The 13,931-nt window shown below is 41.4% G+C and overlaps 1 protein-coding gene and 1 long non-coding RNA gene across 2 annotated transcripts; both read right to left on the bottom strand.

The window, feature by feature from the left end:
* Positions 1 to 2,367: 2,367 nt before the first annotated feature.
* Positions 2,368 to 7,853, bottom strand: LOC136826040 (uncharacterized). Its single transcript, XR_010849508.1, has 4 exons — positions 6,833 to 7,853; positions 3,697 to 3,770; positions 2,785 to 2,870; positions 2,368 to 2,696 (listed from the first exon to the last, which is right to left on the bottom strand). It is a non-coding gene; the product is annotated as an uncharacterized lncRNA (long non-coding RNA).
* A 1,480-nt stretch (positions 7,854 to 9,333) lies between these two features.
* On the bottom strand, positions 9,334 to 9,780 carry LOC136825995 (uncharacterized). The gene has a single exon (XM_067082855.1). The coding sequence runs from the start codon at positions 9,778 to 9,780 to the stop codon at positions 9,334 to 9,336; it is 447 nt and encodes a 148-aa protein (XP_066938956.1).
* Positions 9,781 to 13,931: the final 4,151 nt, after the last annotated feature.

Below are 13,931 nucleotides of genomic sequence, written 5' to 3'. Positions count from 1 at the left end.
AATGACGCCGGTGATTTGCCAACGAGGGTTGGTAACACCCGAACGCACTGTTAGGGGCGCCATTGTTAGTCTGTTAGGTGCATGGGTTGGTTCATCCGGCCAAGACTAAGTCACCGTTTGGGTCTGTTAATGGCTCCGGGAACCACTCTGGGGGTCACCACTGTGAGAGAGGTGCGAAATAATGAGCAGGAAGACAAGTACTGCTGGTTTATTGATGAAGCGACCTGTTTATAAAGCGGCGTGCGGACGTTGGCATATACGCAGAGACCACGAGTACAAAAATTTACAAGTGACCTGAGGTCAAACTATTTCTCTACACAAAACAGGACAGGTACATATATTATAGAAAACATGATGATTAACAACGGCTGGTTGGACATAAAAATACTCTGACACATATGTGGTACAAGGGCAGATGAACAAGTAATAAATATACAAATCACAATAATGATAATAAGATTGTGCACAAGCGACCTTAGATAGACTGTGAAGGTACCGCAGAAAATGGGATGTTCATCATAGAGAACCCGTTGAGCGGGGACTTTACAGACTTAGTACAAGGTTACATCTGATAAAAGCTTTCAGGAGCATATATTTAATATTTTTGAATATAAATTTATATATCAAATGTAATGCTTCCTCTGCTTTGACTTGGCTGGTGCAAGTTATTTTCGTGTAACTTGTGATATCTATATAATTAGCCAATAGTTAAAATAAAGTGACACAATACGTTAAAGGTTTTGGTTTATATAACTGACGATCAATAAAACTTGTAAAACCAGCATCACAATAAGTTACTTCTGTCAATGAAAAGTTACACTGAACGGAACGTGACTCGTAAGCAGACAGTCGGTACGATCCCCCACTCCCCTAGGCACTACCAGCTCTTTACCTCCACTCCCCAACTCATCCCCCCTCCCCACCTGTTAACTACCTTGTTATCAAGTTTAGACCGATTTCCAGCTCTCGCCGTAAAAAACAGGCGATGGTTTACATTCCCGTGTGAACAAAGGTTACCATGTTCCAAGGTCACTGTCAACAACACAATTTAAAAAAAAATCCTAGCTTAAATTTATTTTAATTGTAAATGTAGTGCATCTTTACTGTATATACTATACATTTCATTGACAGAAGTAACTTATTGTGATGCTAGTTTTAAGAGCTTTATTACTCTTCAATTATATAAACAAAAAACTGTGAACATATTGTATCACTTGATTTAACTATTGGCTAAAATTATATAAATTGTGACTGTCAAATATAAGTGAATATATTCCAATATTACAGAAAACAGTAATCCCGGCACTGGGTAGTGTTTAATACTGAATCCCTGTCCCACAGGCGAAAATCCCCAGAACACTTAACAAAAACATTCTAAAGCAACACAAAGCTTCACAATGCGAGGCAATACAGAAAAAACCCACAAGATACTCACGTCTGCACTTCAGTTACTTGAGCACTTGATGGCCAGGTCGGTTAGAGCAGCAGCTCGGACTCCTTAGAGGTCTGTGTTGTGGGTTCAAATCCGCGGACGACTGGGCAGAAAGGCGGACACTTTGCTATCCGTGTAGACACCTCGCGATTATGTATGTAATCAACGGATAGGTTTGCTTAAAGCAAATGGGTGTTACAGACTAACACATACAAACAAAGCCACTCCAAAATCTTCTAAAAACATAACAGACACCTCACACGTCTCGAATGTCGACCTAACCGCGCAACGACTCCTCGCTGCTGGGAGAAAGGGTGCTGGTGACTGGTATAATAAAATTATGTACTTAAGCTACCGGCGTCTAAGTACAGGGCAGCCGATCGAGACTACAGTCTGCCCCAAAGCCAAATCAAAGTCCTTCAAACGAAGGCATCATACTTACCTCATACAAATGGGAAAACAAGCACATTAAAAGAAGACGACGACGACTTTCCAGTAGCAACTCCAGCAATAACTTCTCCAAAGAACAGTGATTATCTTCTATACTGTGCTTGCACTAACCACAAAAATCAATTTCATGTGCTGCTCTACATACACAATGTAAAATGTTTAAGTTCAGTGCTTACCATGAAACATTTATAATAAAAACCCGTAGACAATCATGAATCCAATTCCAATATTCATTCCTAATACTGCTGCAAATGAACCAACAGATACTCTCGCACAAAATGAAAATACACTAAAATTTCAAGCCTTGTTCTCACCTCCTCACAAGAAAGGTTGGGTTCTTCCTATGGGTCGAAGCGTGTAGCGTCAATGCATCAGTTTGATTCACAAGCTAGTCTAGACTCTAGACTCCTTTGCCGATCCGACTTCTTTGTATTCTGTCCCACTCTCTCGGTTTAACTAGCTATCAGTGGTCTGCTGGGGGACTAAGTAAGTATAGCTTAGTTTTACCAGACCACTGAGCTGATTAACAGCTCTCCTAGGGCTGGCCCGAAGGATTACACTTATTTTACGTGGCTAAGAACCAATTGGTTACTTAGCAACGGGACCTACAGCTTATTGTGGAATCCGAACCACATTATACCGAGAAATGAATTTCTATCACCAGAAATAAATTCCTCTAACTCTTCATCAGCCGGCGGCGGGAATCGAACTCCGGCCCATCGAATGACGGTCTGAAGCTCAACCAACTCGGCCAACAAAGGGCTTGCTGGGGGACTGGGTTTACAGGCCCATCAAATACTCTATTTGAATTCACCTGAAAAGGAAGAGCAGAGCTTCGCCGTAAGCGAGTAACGTAGGTAAACAATGCATCAAGTTTGTTACAATGTAAATTGAGAACTGACCGATCTATCGAGACCTTGAAATGTCTTTACTGTTGTACTGGAACAACTTGAATCGTAATACCATAGGTCTTGAAGCGAAGGTTTGTCTGCAAGCAAAAAATTAATATACATTAATGACCTGAGGAAAAAATCCGATAAAAATTATGGATAAGCCTAACATGACAAACCAGTTATTCAGTTTAACCCATTACATCATATAGCTAGGGACAATGAATTGAGCTATGATTCAATTCTGCAGTTCAGCACTCAAGGATAAACATTACTGCTGTCTATCCTTCCGTGTACAGTACAAGCATTTACTTCAGCACTGACGAATGTAGTGTAACAAAACACGAAGTTTTTTTAAACCTTTCAGTGGGTCAGAATCTGCAAACGACTGAAAAACTCCAGTAGAATAATAAGCAGTGTTATTGTCTCAATACAATATTTTTGAAAGGAGTTCTGTTATCCAGTGTGTCAAGATTTTTTTAGCGTTTACCTCAACTGCTAAATTTAATGGAATGAAATGAAGTATATTTCACATTCAATAAAAATATCTACGTAAATGATCAAATATTCACGCAAACAACTGCCGGAGAAATACACAACCATAAGGCCACATAAAAGTTTTGCACCAAAGAAAATTTAACGTATCTTTTGAAACACCATTACTGAAAAATTTTATTCAAACGGCTTCAAAATATAAAAATATCAACGCGTTTTCCAGTTGAAGTATCACAAGTGTGCCCAGTCCATGTTCATTTAAAAGTATTTCTATTAAATGGAATAAACACTAAGGTCACTGTGGTCACAACTCTCATGAAGTTATTTAAGGAACAGATCAAGTTACTTCCGAATACCTCTTAATATACAAACGCTTGTTAACGACGTACCATGCTTATCAAACCACGTATTAAATAAGCGCTCTCTTACCTTGCCAGACAAAGCACCACGTCCAACTAACCAGACGATTCCGTTTTATCATAGGTCTTGAAACAAAGGTTTGTCTGTAAGCAAAAAATTAATCTATATTAATTACTTATTAGCAAACAAAAATTCAATAAAATTATAGATGAAGTCTACAACGACAAGGTAGTTGTTCTTTTTAAGGGCGCAACGCGCCACCCCTACCCAGCCTTGAAACGCATAAAGAAAAACTAGACCGGCTTACCGGTCAGGTGCAAAAATACTTTATTCCTTTTTTTTTCTTTTTAGAGAGAGAGAGAGAGAGAGAGAGAGAGAGAGAGAGAGAGAGAGAGAGAGAGAGAGAGAGAGAGAGTGTGTAAGCAAGCCAATTTCTGTGCAAAATCTGGACAATCTTCATTTTTGCCCATGCTGTTCTGAAGATGTAGATGGACGATATCGCATAGGAAATCTTACCCGGATTGAAACCCTACATGAAGACTGATTTCGGATATAAGCGTCCGCAATACTGTAAGCATTTTATGATGACTTTGATAAAAAAAGATTATTGCATAAATAACAGTACGAAATGATCTAGAACAGTGGTTCTCAACTGGTGGCTCAAGGTGATTGTTTGGGTGGTACACAGGACGTTCGCTGGAGATTGATAATATTTTTAATTTCTTGAAAATGTTGAGCGAAAAATTTTCTCAAAAGTAATTGGCCATTCTGGTACTAGCCCAAGTGCCTTGCCTAGTACACTCACGACCCAAAATTTGTTTCCAGACCTTGGTGAAGTTTAAAAATGCTTGGCGCTCCACCAAACCATTTCCAATAACTGGCAATTACCATAATCTTCCAACATATGCAGTCAGATGTCTTTTATCATTTCCAACAACCTACTGTAGCCTACGTGTTTGAGAGTGGATTCTCATTTTTATTGCACGTCAAGTCCAAACAGAGGAATCGGCTTGGTGTGGAAAGCGATATTCGTTGTGCACTATCTAGTACCACATCTAACATGGAAACGCTTTGTCAGTGAAAATGGGATCCAAACACGGTTGCAAAGAAAAATGGGATCAAATTGACAGATGTGCGCTTAACAATTTATATAATATCCCCAAAATTCACTTTGCAACTCTTGAGAAAGAAATATATTTCAAACCAAAATGTTTATCATCTAAGCTATATTTATCATAGTCCACGATATTTTTTTTATTGGGTTGGTGGTCCGTGACCTCAAACGAGTTGAGAACCACTATTCTAGAATGTTTAGATATATGCTCTTGGTACCTTATGCGAGAACCTCACTCATAACTGTTGGTTACGAAAATACCCTTTAAAACTTCGCTGTCATCGTGAATGACGGCACAAAATTGAAGTATTTTTGCCCCAACGTGTACGTTCGTTCTAAATGTTGCAAAAACTAGCAAGCCAAAAGGCACCATGCCTGAAACGCTGATTTACATTGTTCCCATAAAGATCATTTGGTGTTACTTTGGCTTGTTATCTACTCGTTACCTACTCCGGTAACAAGATCACAGGATAAAAAAAAAGTAATTTTGGCTAGGAAAAAGTCACATTAATTTATGGTGGCCGGTAATAAAGGCACAGGGTAAAAATTCACAATATTTCTAGGGGGGTCAATATCTTTATGACATTTACAGTCTTTTGTTTATGTTTATAAGGAAATCTCCAACGGGCTTGTACTAAACACGCCGAGAAGGAGGAGACATACCGTGTTAAAACTCTTGGGGGTCACTGTTTAGGAAAGATTGACTTTTCTTCCTGTGACTTTTTTCCTGTGACATTTTTACCTGGATTCGCTAGTACTAAACCCCGTATGGTAAATGTAAAATGGACGGTCGCAGGAAGATAACGTTTATCAATATAATTTGTCGACCACACAATATAGAAATGGGTGATCCCCGAGGGTCTAGTACTAAACACGGTTTTCCAAGGAGCTTCCGCCGCGTTTAGTACTAGCACCTCAAGTAGGTGACGCGTAGATAACAAGCCAAAGTGGCACCGATCGTTTTAAGTGCTTAGAAAACGACCTCATGACTTATTACGAGAAGGTATTAGGATAACTGAGGGTTAACTAGATTTATTAGAAAGCTTATGCAATTTTATTATCCAGACTTTGTCACTTCGTCACGCTACAAAGCAATTCCAGTCTCCAATCGACGCACTCAAAACGAATTTTCCTATCTTGCAAGGCTTTCAGCCCATGAAAAGTCCACAGAACCCCATCTCACTGCAGCAGCATATTTGAATATCTCCTACTGGGGCTCTAAGGCTTTTGTAGCATTCTGTTTTTTCAACCGGGACTGCTACTTTTGTAATAATTAAGCTAAAGCTAATCTCAGGCCTTGAAAACCTAACACAGCTATGTCGTATTCAAGGCTAAACCGCCAACACCAAAAATTTTTCTCCCAAACTGAGATAATCTTTATAAAAGTTTTGAAAATGCCTCTAAAACTTACTTAGTGACATGAATAGTTGCATCAAAATTGTCATACGGTACTCAAACAGTATTTTGTGCAGCTGCATTGGCAAAATATGGTAACCTGTCAAGGCAAGGACACGTAAGCAAAATTTTTGTAGCCGATTCATAATTTTTTTTAAAGGGGAGTAATATTGTAAAGCATAGACTAGAATAGACGAAACCCTGGGTCGTCACCTGACTTTATAAAGGACAAAATAAGACAGGCAGTGATTATGACAGACAGAAGATATAAATATAGGTAAGGGCAAAATACCAACGTATCATCGACTTGATGATGGATTCAGTTGGGTGGGGTGAGTTTAACTTTGTCGAGGCCCTCCCGTTTTTTATCATGAGAAGGTGATATGCATTTTGGAGACGTTTTGACCATTCATTCGTGTCTTACGTATTTCTCTTTCTGTCCAGTCCAGCCGTGACCCGCAATTGCTGACAAACAATTAGGTACATAAAAATCCCACATAAGGTCAGCTGGAGATTATTTAAAGGAACGCGCCCATACCATTCATTCATCGCCCATGAAGTTAACACGGGTCTACTTCTGAGAACTGGACATACAAAGAGAGAGAGAGAGAGAGAGAGAGAGAGAGAGAGAGAGAGAGAGAGAGAGAGAGAGAGAGAGAGAGCAGTCAAGTTTTGGACGAGCATTAAAATATTTACCTTTCCTGCTTCGTTATTCCTTGCGAGAAGGGGGGATGGGGTGGGCGGAGGTTGTTCCATCAAATCCCCAGATATGAAATGGTTGTCGAATTTGCTGTAAACGAGCGACAGAGACAAGAAAACCTATCCTTTCATTCAGCAAAAGCCACAATGCTGTACGAATCCAAAAGCCTATGTAAGCGTGTCCATATTCATGCTCCGTATATTTGCGTTTGCCATTTTCACATATAAATATTCGTGGAATCTCAACTCATATTTTCACTGCATATTTACTTGTCAAATCCTCATTATCACAACTCTCGACAACAAAAATACGGGTCCTACTTGGAAGTCTACCGATCTCATATGGATGGACAATAAATCTAATCACTCCTATTCACCCACGCGAGATGTGGCCGAAAAATCTTCATAATACAGCAATTTCCATTTGTGAGTTCCTGGAACTCAAAGAACTGAAGGAAAACGGTGTCACGAGCTTGCATGTTTAACAGTAGGCCTAACCTTCATCACCTTTTAGAATATGCAACATTTTTTTACCGAGCAAGCACAATGATCCTTGTGAGGAACATTTCAGAAAGTGTCAGCTTATTCAAACCACTACAAGTCCGAGAATGTGAGAACAGACTTGAAATGACTTTTTCTTACATGAACCTAGTCTTCCCTCGACAGCAGGTTGATCACAAACACTTAGCACTTTCAAGGTTCAAGGTGCACTGAGACTGAAAGCGACCGTAAGACGTGACGTGAGCGCTGAGTGACGGTGATTCGCATAGTCAAAAGTTGCCAATTTTCGTCAATTATTCTGAATTTTATTAGCGATATCTATGTTAGAAAATTAACCACTTTTAGTGTTCAACACTAACGACCCCTTCCCCCCCAAAACAAATACAAAACATACACTTGATAAGTGTGAAATTCTCTCTATCAAAGGCATATTTGGATACTTTTTGATTACGCAGCCTACCAAACACGAACAGCGGAACTTTTTGACAAAACTGCCGTATCAACTGGACTGACGGACTACTGAATAAAAAACTGAAAACAAAGCACTAGCTATACATTCCCAGCTCAAGAAACGGGCATAGGATTCTTTGCTAGTGTTAAGATGTTGGTTCTCCGAAGACTATAAAATTTTTTACTAACATTAAAAAAAATCAAGCTAAATGAGTTTACAAGACTTTAACCAGAGTGGTTACTTGTGTTCATCTTTCTCCCTATTCCAAAAGTGTAAGAATTTCCTAACTTCTTAAGAGTAGTTTGGCATTCATTACGACACTACTTGTTGCTGCAATAGTTTATGATTAGTTTTTTATTTTCTAGGGGGTATCCTAAGATTGAAGAAAATAATCATTACTGACCTGTCCACATAATTTGCGAGACATATCATAACTGGAAAAATTTGAAGGTGTCGACTGAAAAAAGATGTTCTGTACTCTAAACTTTATCCATCTGGCCAGTTTTAAACTGGAAAACACTCCTACGTAAATTAATTTTTTTTCAGTCGAATTTTACAATAGTATTTCTTACTTTGAAAAGTGCACTTGATTCAATGCAAGCTTGCCATCCAAGTTAATAAACCCTCGGGTTAGTCCAGTGGAAACTTAAGTATTCCGAATACCTTTCATACAAGGGCAGAACAATGGACCAAAATCAAGTCTCAGACCATGTTAATATACCAAGATCAAAATTTGTGGATGCTTTTTTATTTGAACAACTCATTAGAATTGCATTCTAATATAAAGCAGGCTTCAGCCAAAAAATATATATAAAAAAATAAGAATCGAAAATGAGTTTTAAAAATGTGAAAATTTATAGCAAACTTCTTATATTTAAAAATGATAAACGAATTTCTCGGCCATCACTTATCCATAAGTATCCCGGCTCCAGAGAGAGCTCCAAAAGTCTCCAGCCATCCTATGTGTATATACTGTGTTGTACGTATATAGGTATGTATGTAAGAGTGTGTTATGTATATATATATATATATATATATATATATATATATATATATATATATATATATATGTGTGTGTGTGTGTGTGTGTGTGTGTGTATTGTATGTATATATATATATATATATATATATATATATATATATATATATATATATATATATATATATATATATATATATATTCAGTAAAACTAGATAGTCAAAACCTGAAGGGTTTGATGTTATCATGGGAACAGGATAAGTTGCATTTTATACCATTAGAACTTCATAAAAACATTATAATGTTGGTGATCCTGGCCAACTTTCGGCGAAGGATCAGTCTGATAACTGGAACTCATTGTTGATTGAAATATGGACATTCACGTATAGTAGATTATACTGTTAACATTAAATTACACTCCTGAACACATCTGAAGACTTCAGGGTCCAAGAGGGCCACCTTCTCAATACTGGCCTCCGTGTGGAAGACCTACTTGTCCCAGAGGGCCACCTCCTCAAAACTGGCCTCCATGTGGAAGACCTACTTGTCCCATAGAGTACCTCCTCTTCAATACTGGCCTCCAGGTGGAGGACCTGCTACTCCCAATGGCCCACCTCCTGGATACTGGCCTCCCGATGGAGGACCTGCTCCTCCCAATGGCCCACCTCCTGGATACTGTCCTCCAGGTGGAAGACCTGCTCCTCCCATTAGGCCACCTCCTGGATACTGGCCTCCCGATGGAGGACCTGCTCCTCCCATTAGGCCACCTCCTGGATACTGGCCTCCCGATGGAGGACCTGCTCCTCCCAATGGCCCACCTCCTGGATACTGTCCTCCAGGTGGAAGACCTGCTCCTCCCAATGGCCCACCTCCTGGATACTGGCCTCCCGATGGAGGACCTGCTCCTCCCAATGGCCCACCTCCTGGATACTGTCCTCTGGGTGGAGGACCTGCTCCTACCATGGGGCCCCCTCCCGGATACTGGCCTCCAAGTGGAGGATCTTCTCCTCCCATTGGGTTACCTTTTGAATAAAGGCCTCAAGATGGAAAACCTACTTCTCCAATAGGGCCACCTAAGTACTGGCCTCCAGGTGTAGGACCTGCTCCTCCTGTAGGGCCACCTCCTGGCTACAGACTTCCAGGTGGAAGACCTGCTCCTCCTTTTGGGCCATCTCTTAGATACAGGCCTCCAGGTGTATGACCCACTGTTCCCATAGGGTCACCTTTGGATACAGGCCTCCAGGTGGAGGACTTATTCCTCCTCAGAGGGCCACCTCCTGGATGTGGACCTCCAGGTGGCAGACCTGCTCCTCCCAGAGGTCCATTTCCTTGATACAGGCCTCCAGGTGGGGGACTTGCTCCTTCTCAGAGGACCACCTCCTGGATATGGACCTCCAGGTGACGGACCTGCTCCTCCCAGAGGGCCACCTCCTGGATATGGGCCTCCAGGTGATATTGGCCTCCAGGTGGAGGATCTGACCCTCCTAATTGGCCACTTCATTGATATGGGCTTGCCAGTGGAGGATCTGCCCTTCCTATAGATCCACCTCCTGGATAGGGGCCTTCAGGTGGAAGACCTGCCCTTTTCTCTTTCTCGACAAAATGAGGGTAGAGGTTACCAGAAGAATTGACCTTCAAAAGAATGCTGAAAGGAAGAGGAGTGATTGGGCACTTTGCAGCTAAGGGCACCCCCCAAAAAAGGGTGGTGGGCAACTTTTCAGCCAAAAGCAATACCAATGGGAAGATGGTGGGTGATTGCCCAGCCAAAAGTGTTTTTAAGACAATAATTAGTTGATAATTGTTTGGTGAACAGTGCTCTTGTAAAGGCATGGTGTGCAACTCTTGGGCAATGGGCTGGTGGAAAAAAAGTGTTTCCTTAGGAAATCAAAGTGTGCAACCATTTCCCCATGAGTGCTCCTGGAGAAGCACAGTAGGCAACTCTTGGAGGACTAGCTGTTGACCAGAAATCTTTCCTCAGGGGATCATAGTGTGTGGTTGTTTTCCTAAGAGTGCTTCTGAAGAAGCATGGTGGGGAACTCTTGGTGGGAACAATTGCACATTGTGATCATCTGGTGAAACTTCAAGCTTAACAGTTAACACTTAACCCAAGGCTACTTCTGGAGAAGCGTGGTAGGCAACTTTTGGGCAACTAGCTCTTGGCCAGATGTGTTGCCCCAGGGAACCAACTGTTTCTCCCAACAATTGTCTCCATAGGGATACACTTCTGGCCAAGAACTGGTTGACCGAAAATCCCTTACCATACTTCTTCAGAAGCACTCTCAGGCAAACAGTCAACTCTTTAGCCTGAAATATTTCCCAAGAGGATCACAGTATGTGTGACTATATCCCCAAGAGTGCTTCTGCAGATGCATGATTGCACACTGAGTTCCGCTAAGATAACACATCTGGCCAAAAGCTGCTTGCCCAAGAGTCGCCCACCATGCTTCTTCATCTTCAGAAGCACTCTTGGGGAAACAGTCAAACACTGTGATCCCCTTGGGAAATACTTCTGGACAACAGGTGGTCAGCCACTATGCTTCTTCAGAAGCAAACTTTGGGGGTGACAGGTGATTTGAAGGGGGAACACTTCTGGATAATAGTTGGCTGGTCACCCAAAAGTGTTTTGACGAAGCATGGTGGGAAACTCTTGGTTGACTAGCTGTTGACTAGAAGCATTTCCCCAGGGGAACAACTACTGCTAAACAGTAGATTCTTTGGGGAAACACCTCTGGCCAACAGGTGACCATTCACTGAAAAGTGCTTCTGATAAGCAGATGGGCAACTCTTGGCTGCAAGTGTTTTGCGAGTGGGGCAACTGGTGGAGGAACAGTTGCACATTGTGGAAAAACCTGGGGAATACCTCTGGCCAAACAGCTGACCGTTCATCAAAGAGTGCTTTTGAAGAAGCAAGGTGGGCAACTTGTAGGTGATGACCTTTTGGCAAGAATTTTTTCCCCAGGGGGCCAACTGTTGAGATAAACAACTGATTCCATGGGGACACGCTTCTGACTAAAAAGTTGACTGTTTGCCCAAGAGTGCTTCTGAAGAAGCATGGTGGTCAACTCCTGGGCAACCAGCTCTTGGCAAGATATTTTCTCCGGGAGGGCAACTGTTGAAAGAACCATTGTAGACTGCAATTCCTGAGGCAAAACTTCAAGGCAAACAGTTGGCTGTCCACTATAACAGTACTTCTGACAAAGACTGGTGGGCAACTCATGGGCGACTAGCTCTTGCTTGGAAGTTTTTCTCCAGGAAGGGAGGCAACTGTTGGTGGGAAAATTGATTCCGCAAAAGAACGCTCCTGGTTAAACAGCTGACTGTTCACCCAAAAGTGCTTCTGAAGAACCATGGTGGACATCCCTTGGGCTACCAGCTCTTGGCAAAAAGTGTTGGGGGAGCAACTGTTGGGAGAACAGTTGCAGATTGAAACTCCTGAGGAAACGCTTCTAGCTAAAAAAGTTGACTGTTCACCCAAAGGTGCTTCTGAAAAAGTTTATTGGGAAATTCATGGGTGACCAGCTCTTGGCCAGAAGTGTCTCCCATTGGGGGAGAACTTATGGGGGGGTGAACAGTTGCACACTGTCACTCACTGGGGAAACACTTCCAACCGAACAGCTGACTATTCAGCCAAGAGTGCTTCTGAATGAGCATGGTGGCCAACTCTTGGGTAACCAGCTCCTGGCCAGGGCTGCTTCCCATGGGGGCAACTATTGGGGGAACTGATGCTGATTGTAGTTCCTGGGGAAGCACTTCTAGCCAAACAGTTGACTCTTCACCTAGAAGTTTTTCTCCTAGGGGGAATTGTTAGGGAACAGTTGTATATTGTGATTCCATGGTGAAATACTTCTGGCTAAACCCTTGACTGTTCAACCTAGAGTGCCACTGCATGAACATGGTGGGCAACTCTTGGGTGATAAGCCCTTGGCCAGAAGTGTCTCCCTAATGGGGCATTATGGTTAACCTAGAGTCATACTGGTAACCTGGTGCATTATAAGGTAATTAGTTCTAGCCGTAACTGAAAGAAAGGTTCATTTGGCATGACACTTGGAGACAGAAAAGCGCTGTTGCCTGATGACAGACAGTCAAGATATGAATTACAACTATCCGAAAATTGGCGCAAATCATTTAGAAGCAATCAAGAATGCCTCTTCAAAACTAACCCTTTAATTAACGATCCAAACCTTGATTGGTCTCAAACCAACCTCTGTATTGAGAACACAAACACTTCATAAAGCATTTTAAGTCTTTCTTGCTTGAGATGGAAATGGATGATGTGAGCAGCTATGCAATGTCCAGTCATTAGGTAGATGTAAAGGGTGTAACAGTTTTAAAACAGTCTTACAGAAGACTGTGGAATTTATGAATAAACTACAATCATCCTCAAACCTTATTCAAACTAATAATAACACCTCTGACAACGTCTCTGTTAATTCTGTAATAAAACTCTTCACAGCACAACTGAGCAAAAGTTGAGGCTCAAGATAATGTGCTGAGAAATAACACTTCAATAGCATGACTTTACGTAAAAAGTCACATAACTTCGTGGCTGATTTTCCTGTAGGCACGAAAATGGTTAAATTGCTGTGCTATGTTCTTACTATAAAAATTCGATTTGGAACAGTGCACTGCAATAGACTTTCTTATTCCAGTGCCCCCACCCCCTCACCAAAAACTTAATACTGACCATCCCCTCTAAAAACTATAGGCCTATTGCAGTACCACCCCATTCTCTAAGCTTCTAGAATGAATATTTCCTGACAAATGCACTGAGCACGAATTCTTTGACCTCTAATTTGGGTTTGAGACCAACAGAGGGATAACAATGGCTGATGCCCTTATTCATGATGCAACTATATGATCTGCTGGGGCTCTCCAGTACAAGTGTGCTCATTAGATGCTGTACTGAAAGTACCTTTGACATTGCTCCTCATTCTGTAGTTTTTAGTTAAGCACATGGGTTTATCCCTGATTCAAACTGGAGGATACTTCTGTGCTGGTATGAAATGCTATCAGTTCCGATTAAATGAGAGGATATGTTAAATGATGATTTACAAATATGTGAAGGAACTGGAAGTGAGAAACTTTCCTCTCCATTTTTATTCAATACATTTTATCACGAAACGACATCAGAGGATTTGTCCCAAGCACAAGCGGCCATTTTCATT

The sequence above is a fragment of the Macrobrachium rosenbergii genome, chromosome 40, assembly GCF_040412425.1.
Source record: "Macrobrachium rosenbergii isolate ZJJX-2024 chromosome 40, ASM4041242v1, whole genome shotgun sequence".
NCBI lineage: Eukaryota > Metazoa > Arthropoda > Malacostraca > Decapoda > Palaemonidae > Macrobrachium > Macrobrachium rosenbergii.
Note: the sequence above shows the minus strand (reverse complement) of the source record. Positions and strands in the feature narration are given on the sequence as shown.

Bases quoted from the DNA above. Each gene is read 5' to 3' on its own strand.
- LOC136825995 (XM_067082855.1), bottom strand. From the start codon at position 9,780: ATGGGAGGAGAAGATCCTCCACTTGGAGGCCAGTATCCGGGAGGGGGC.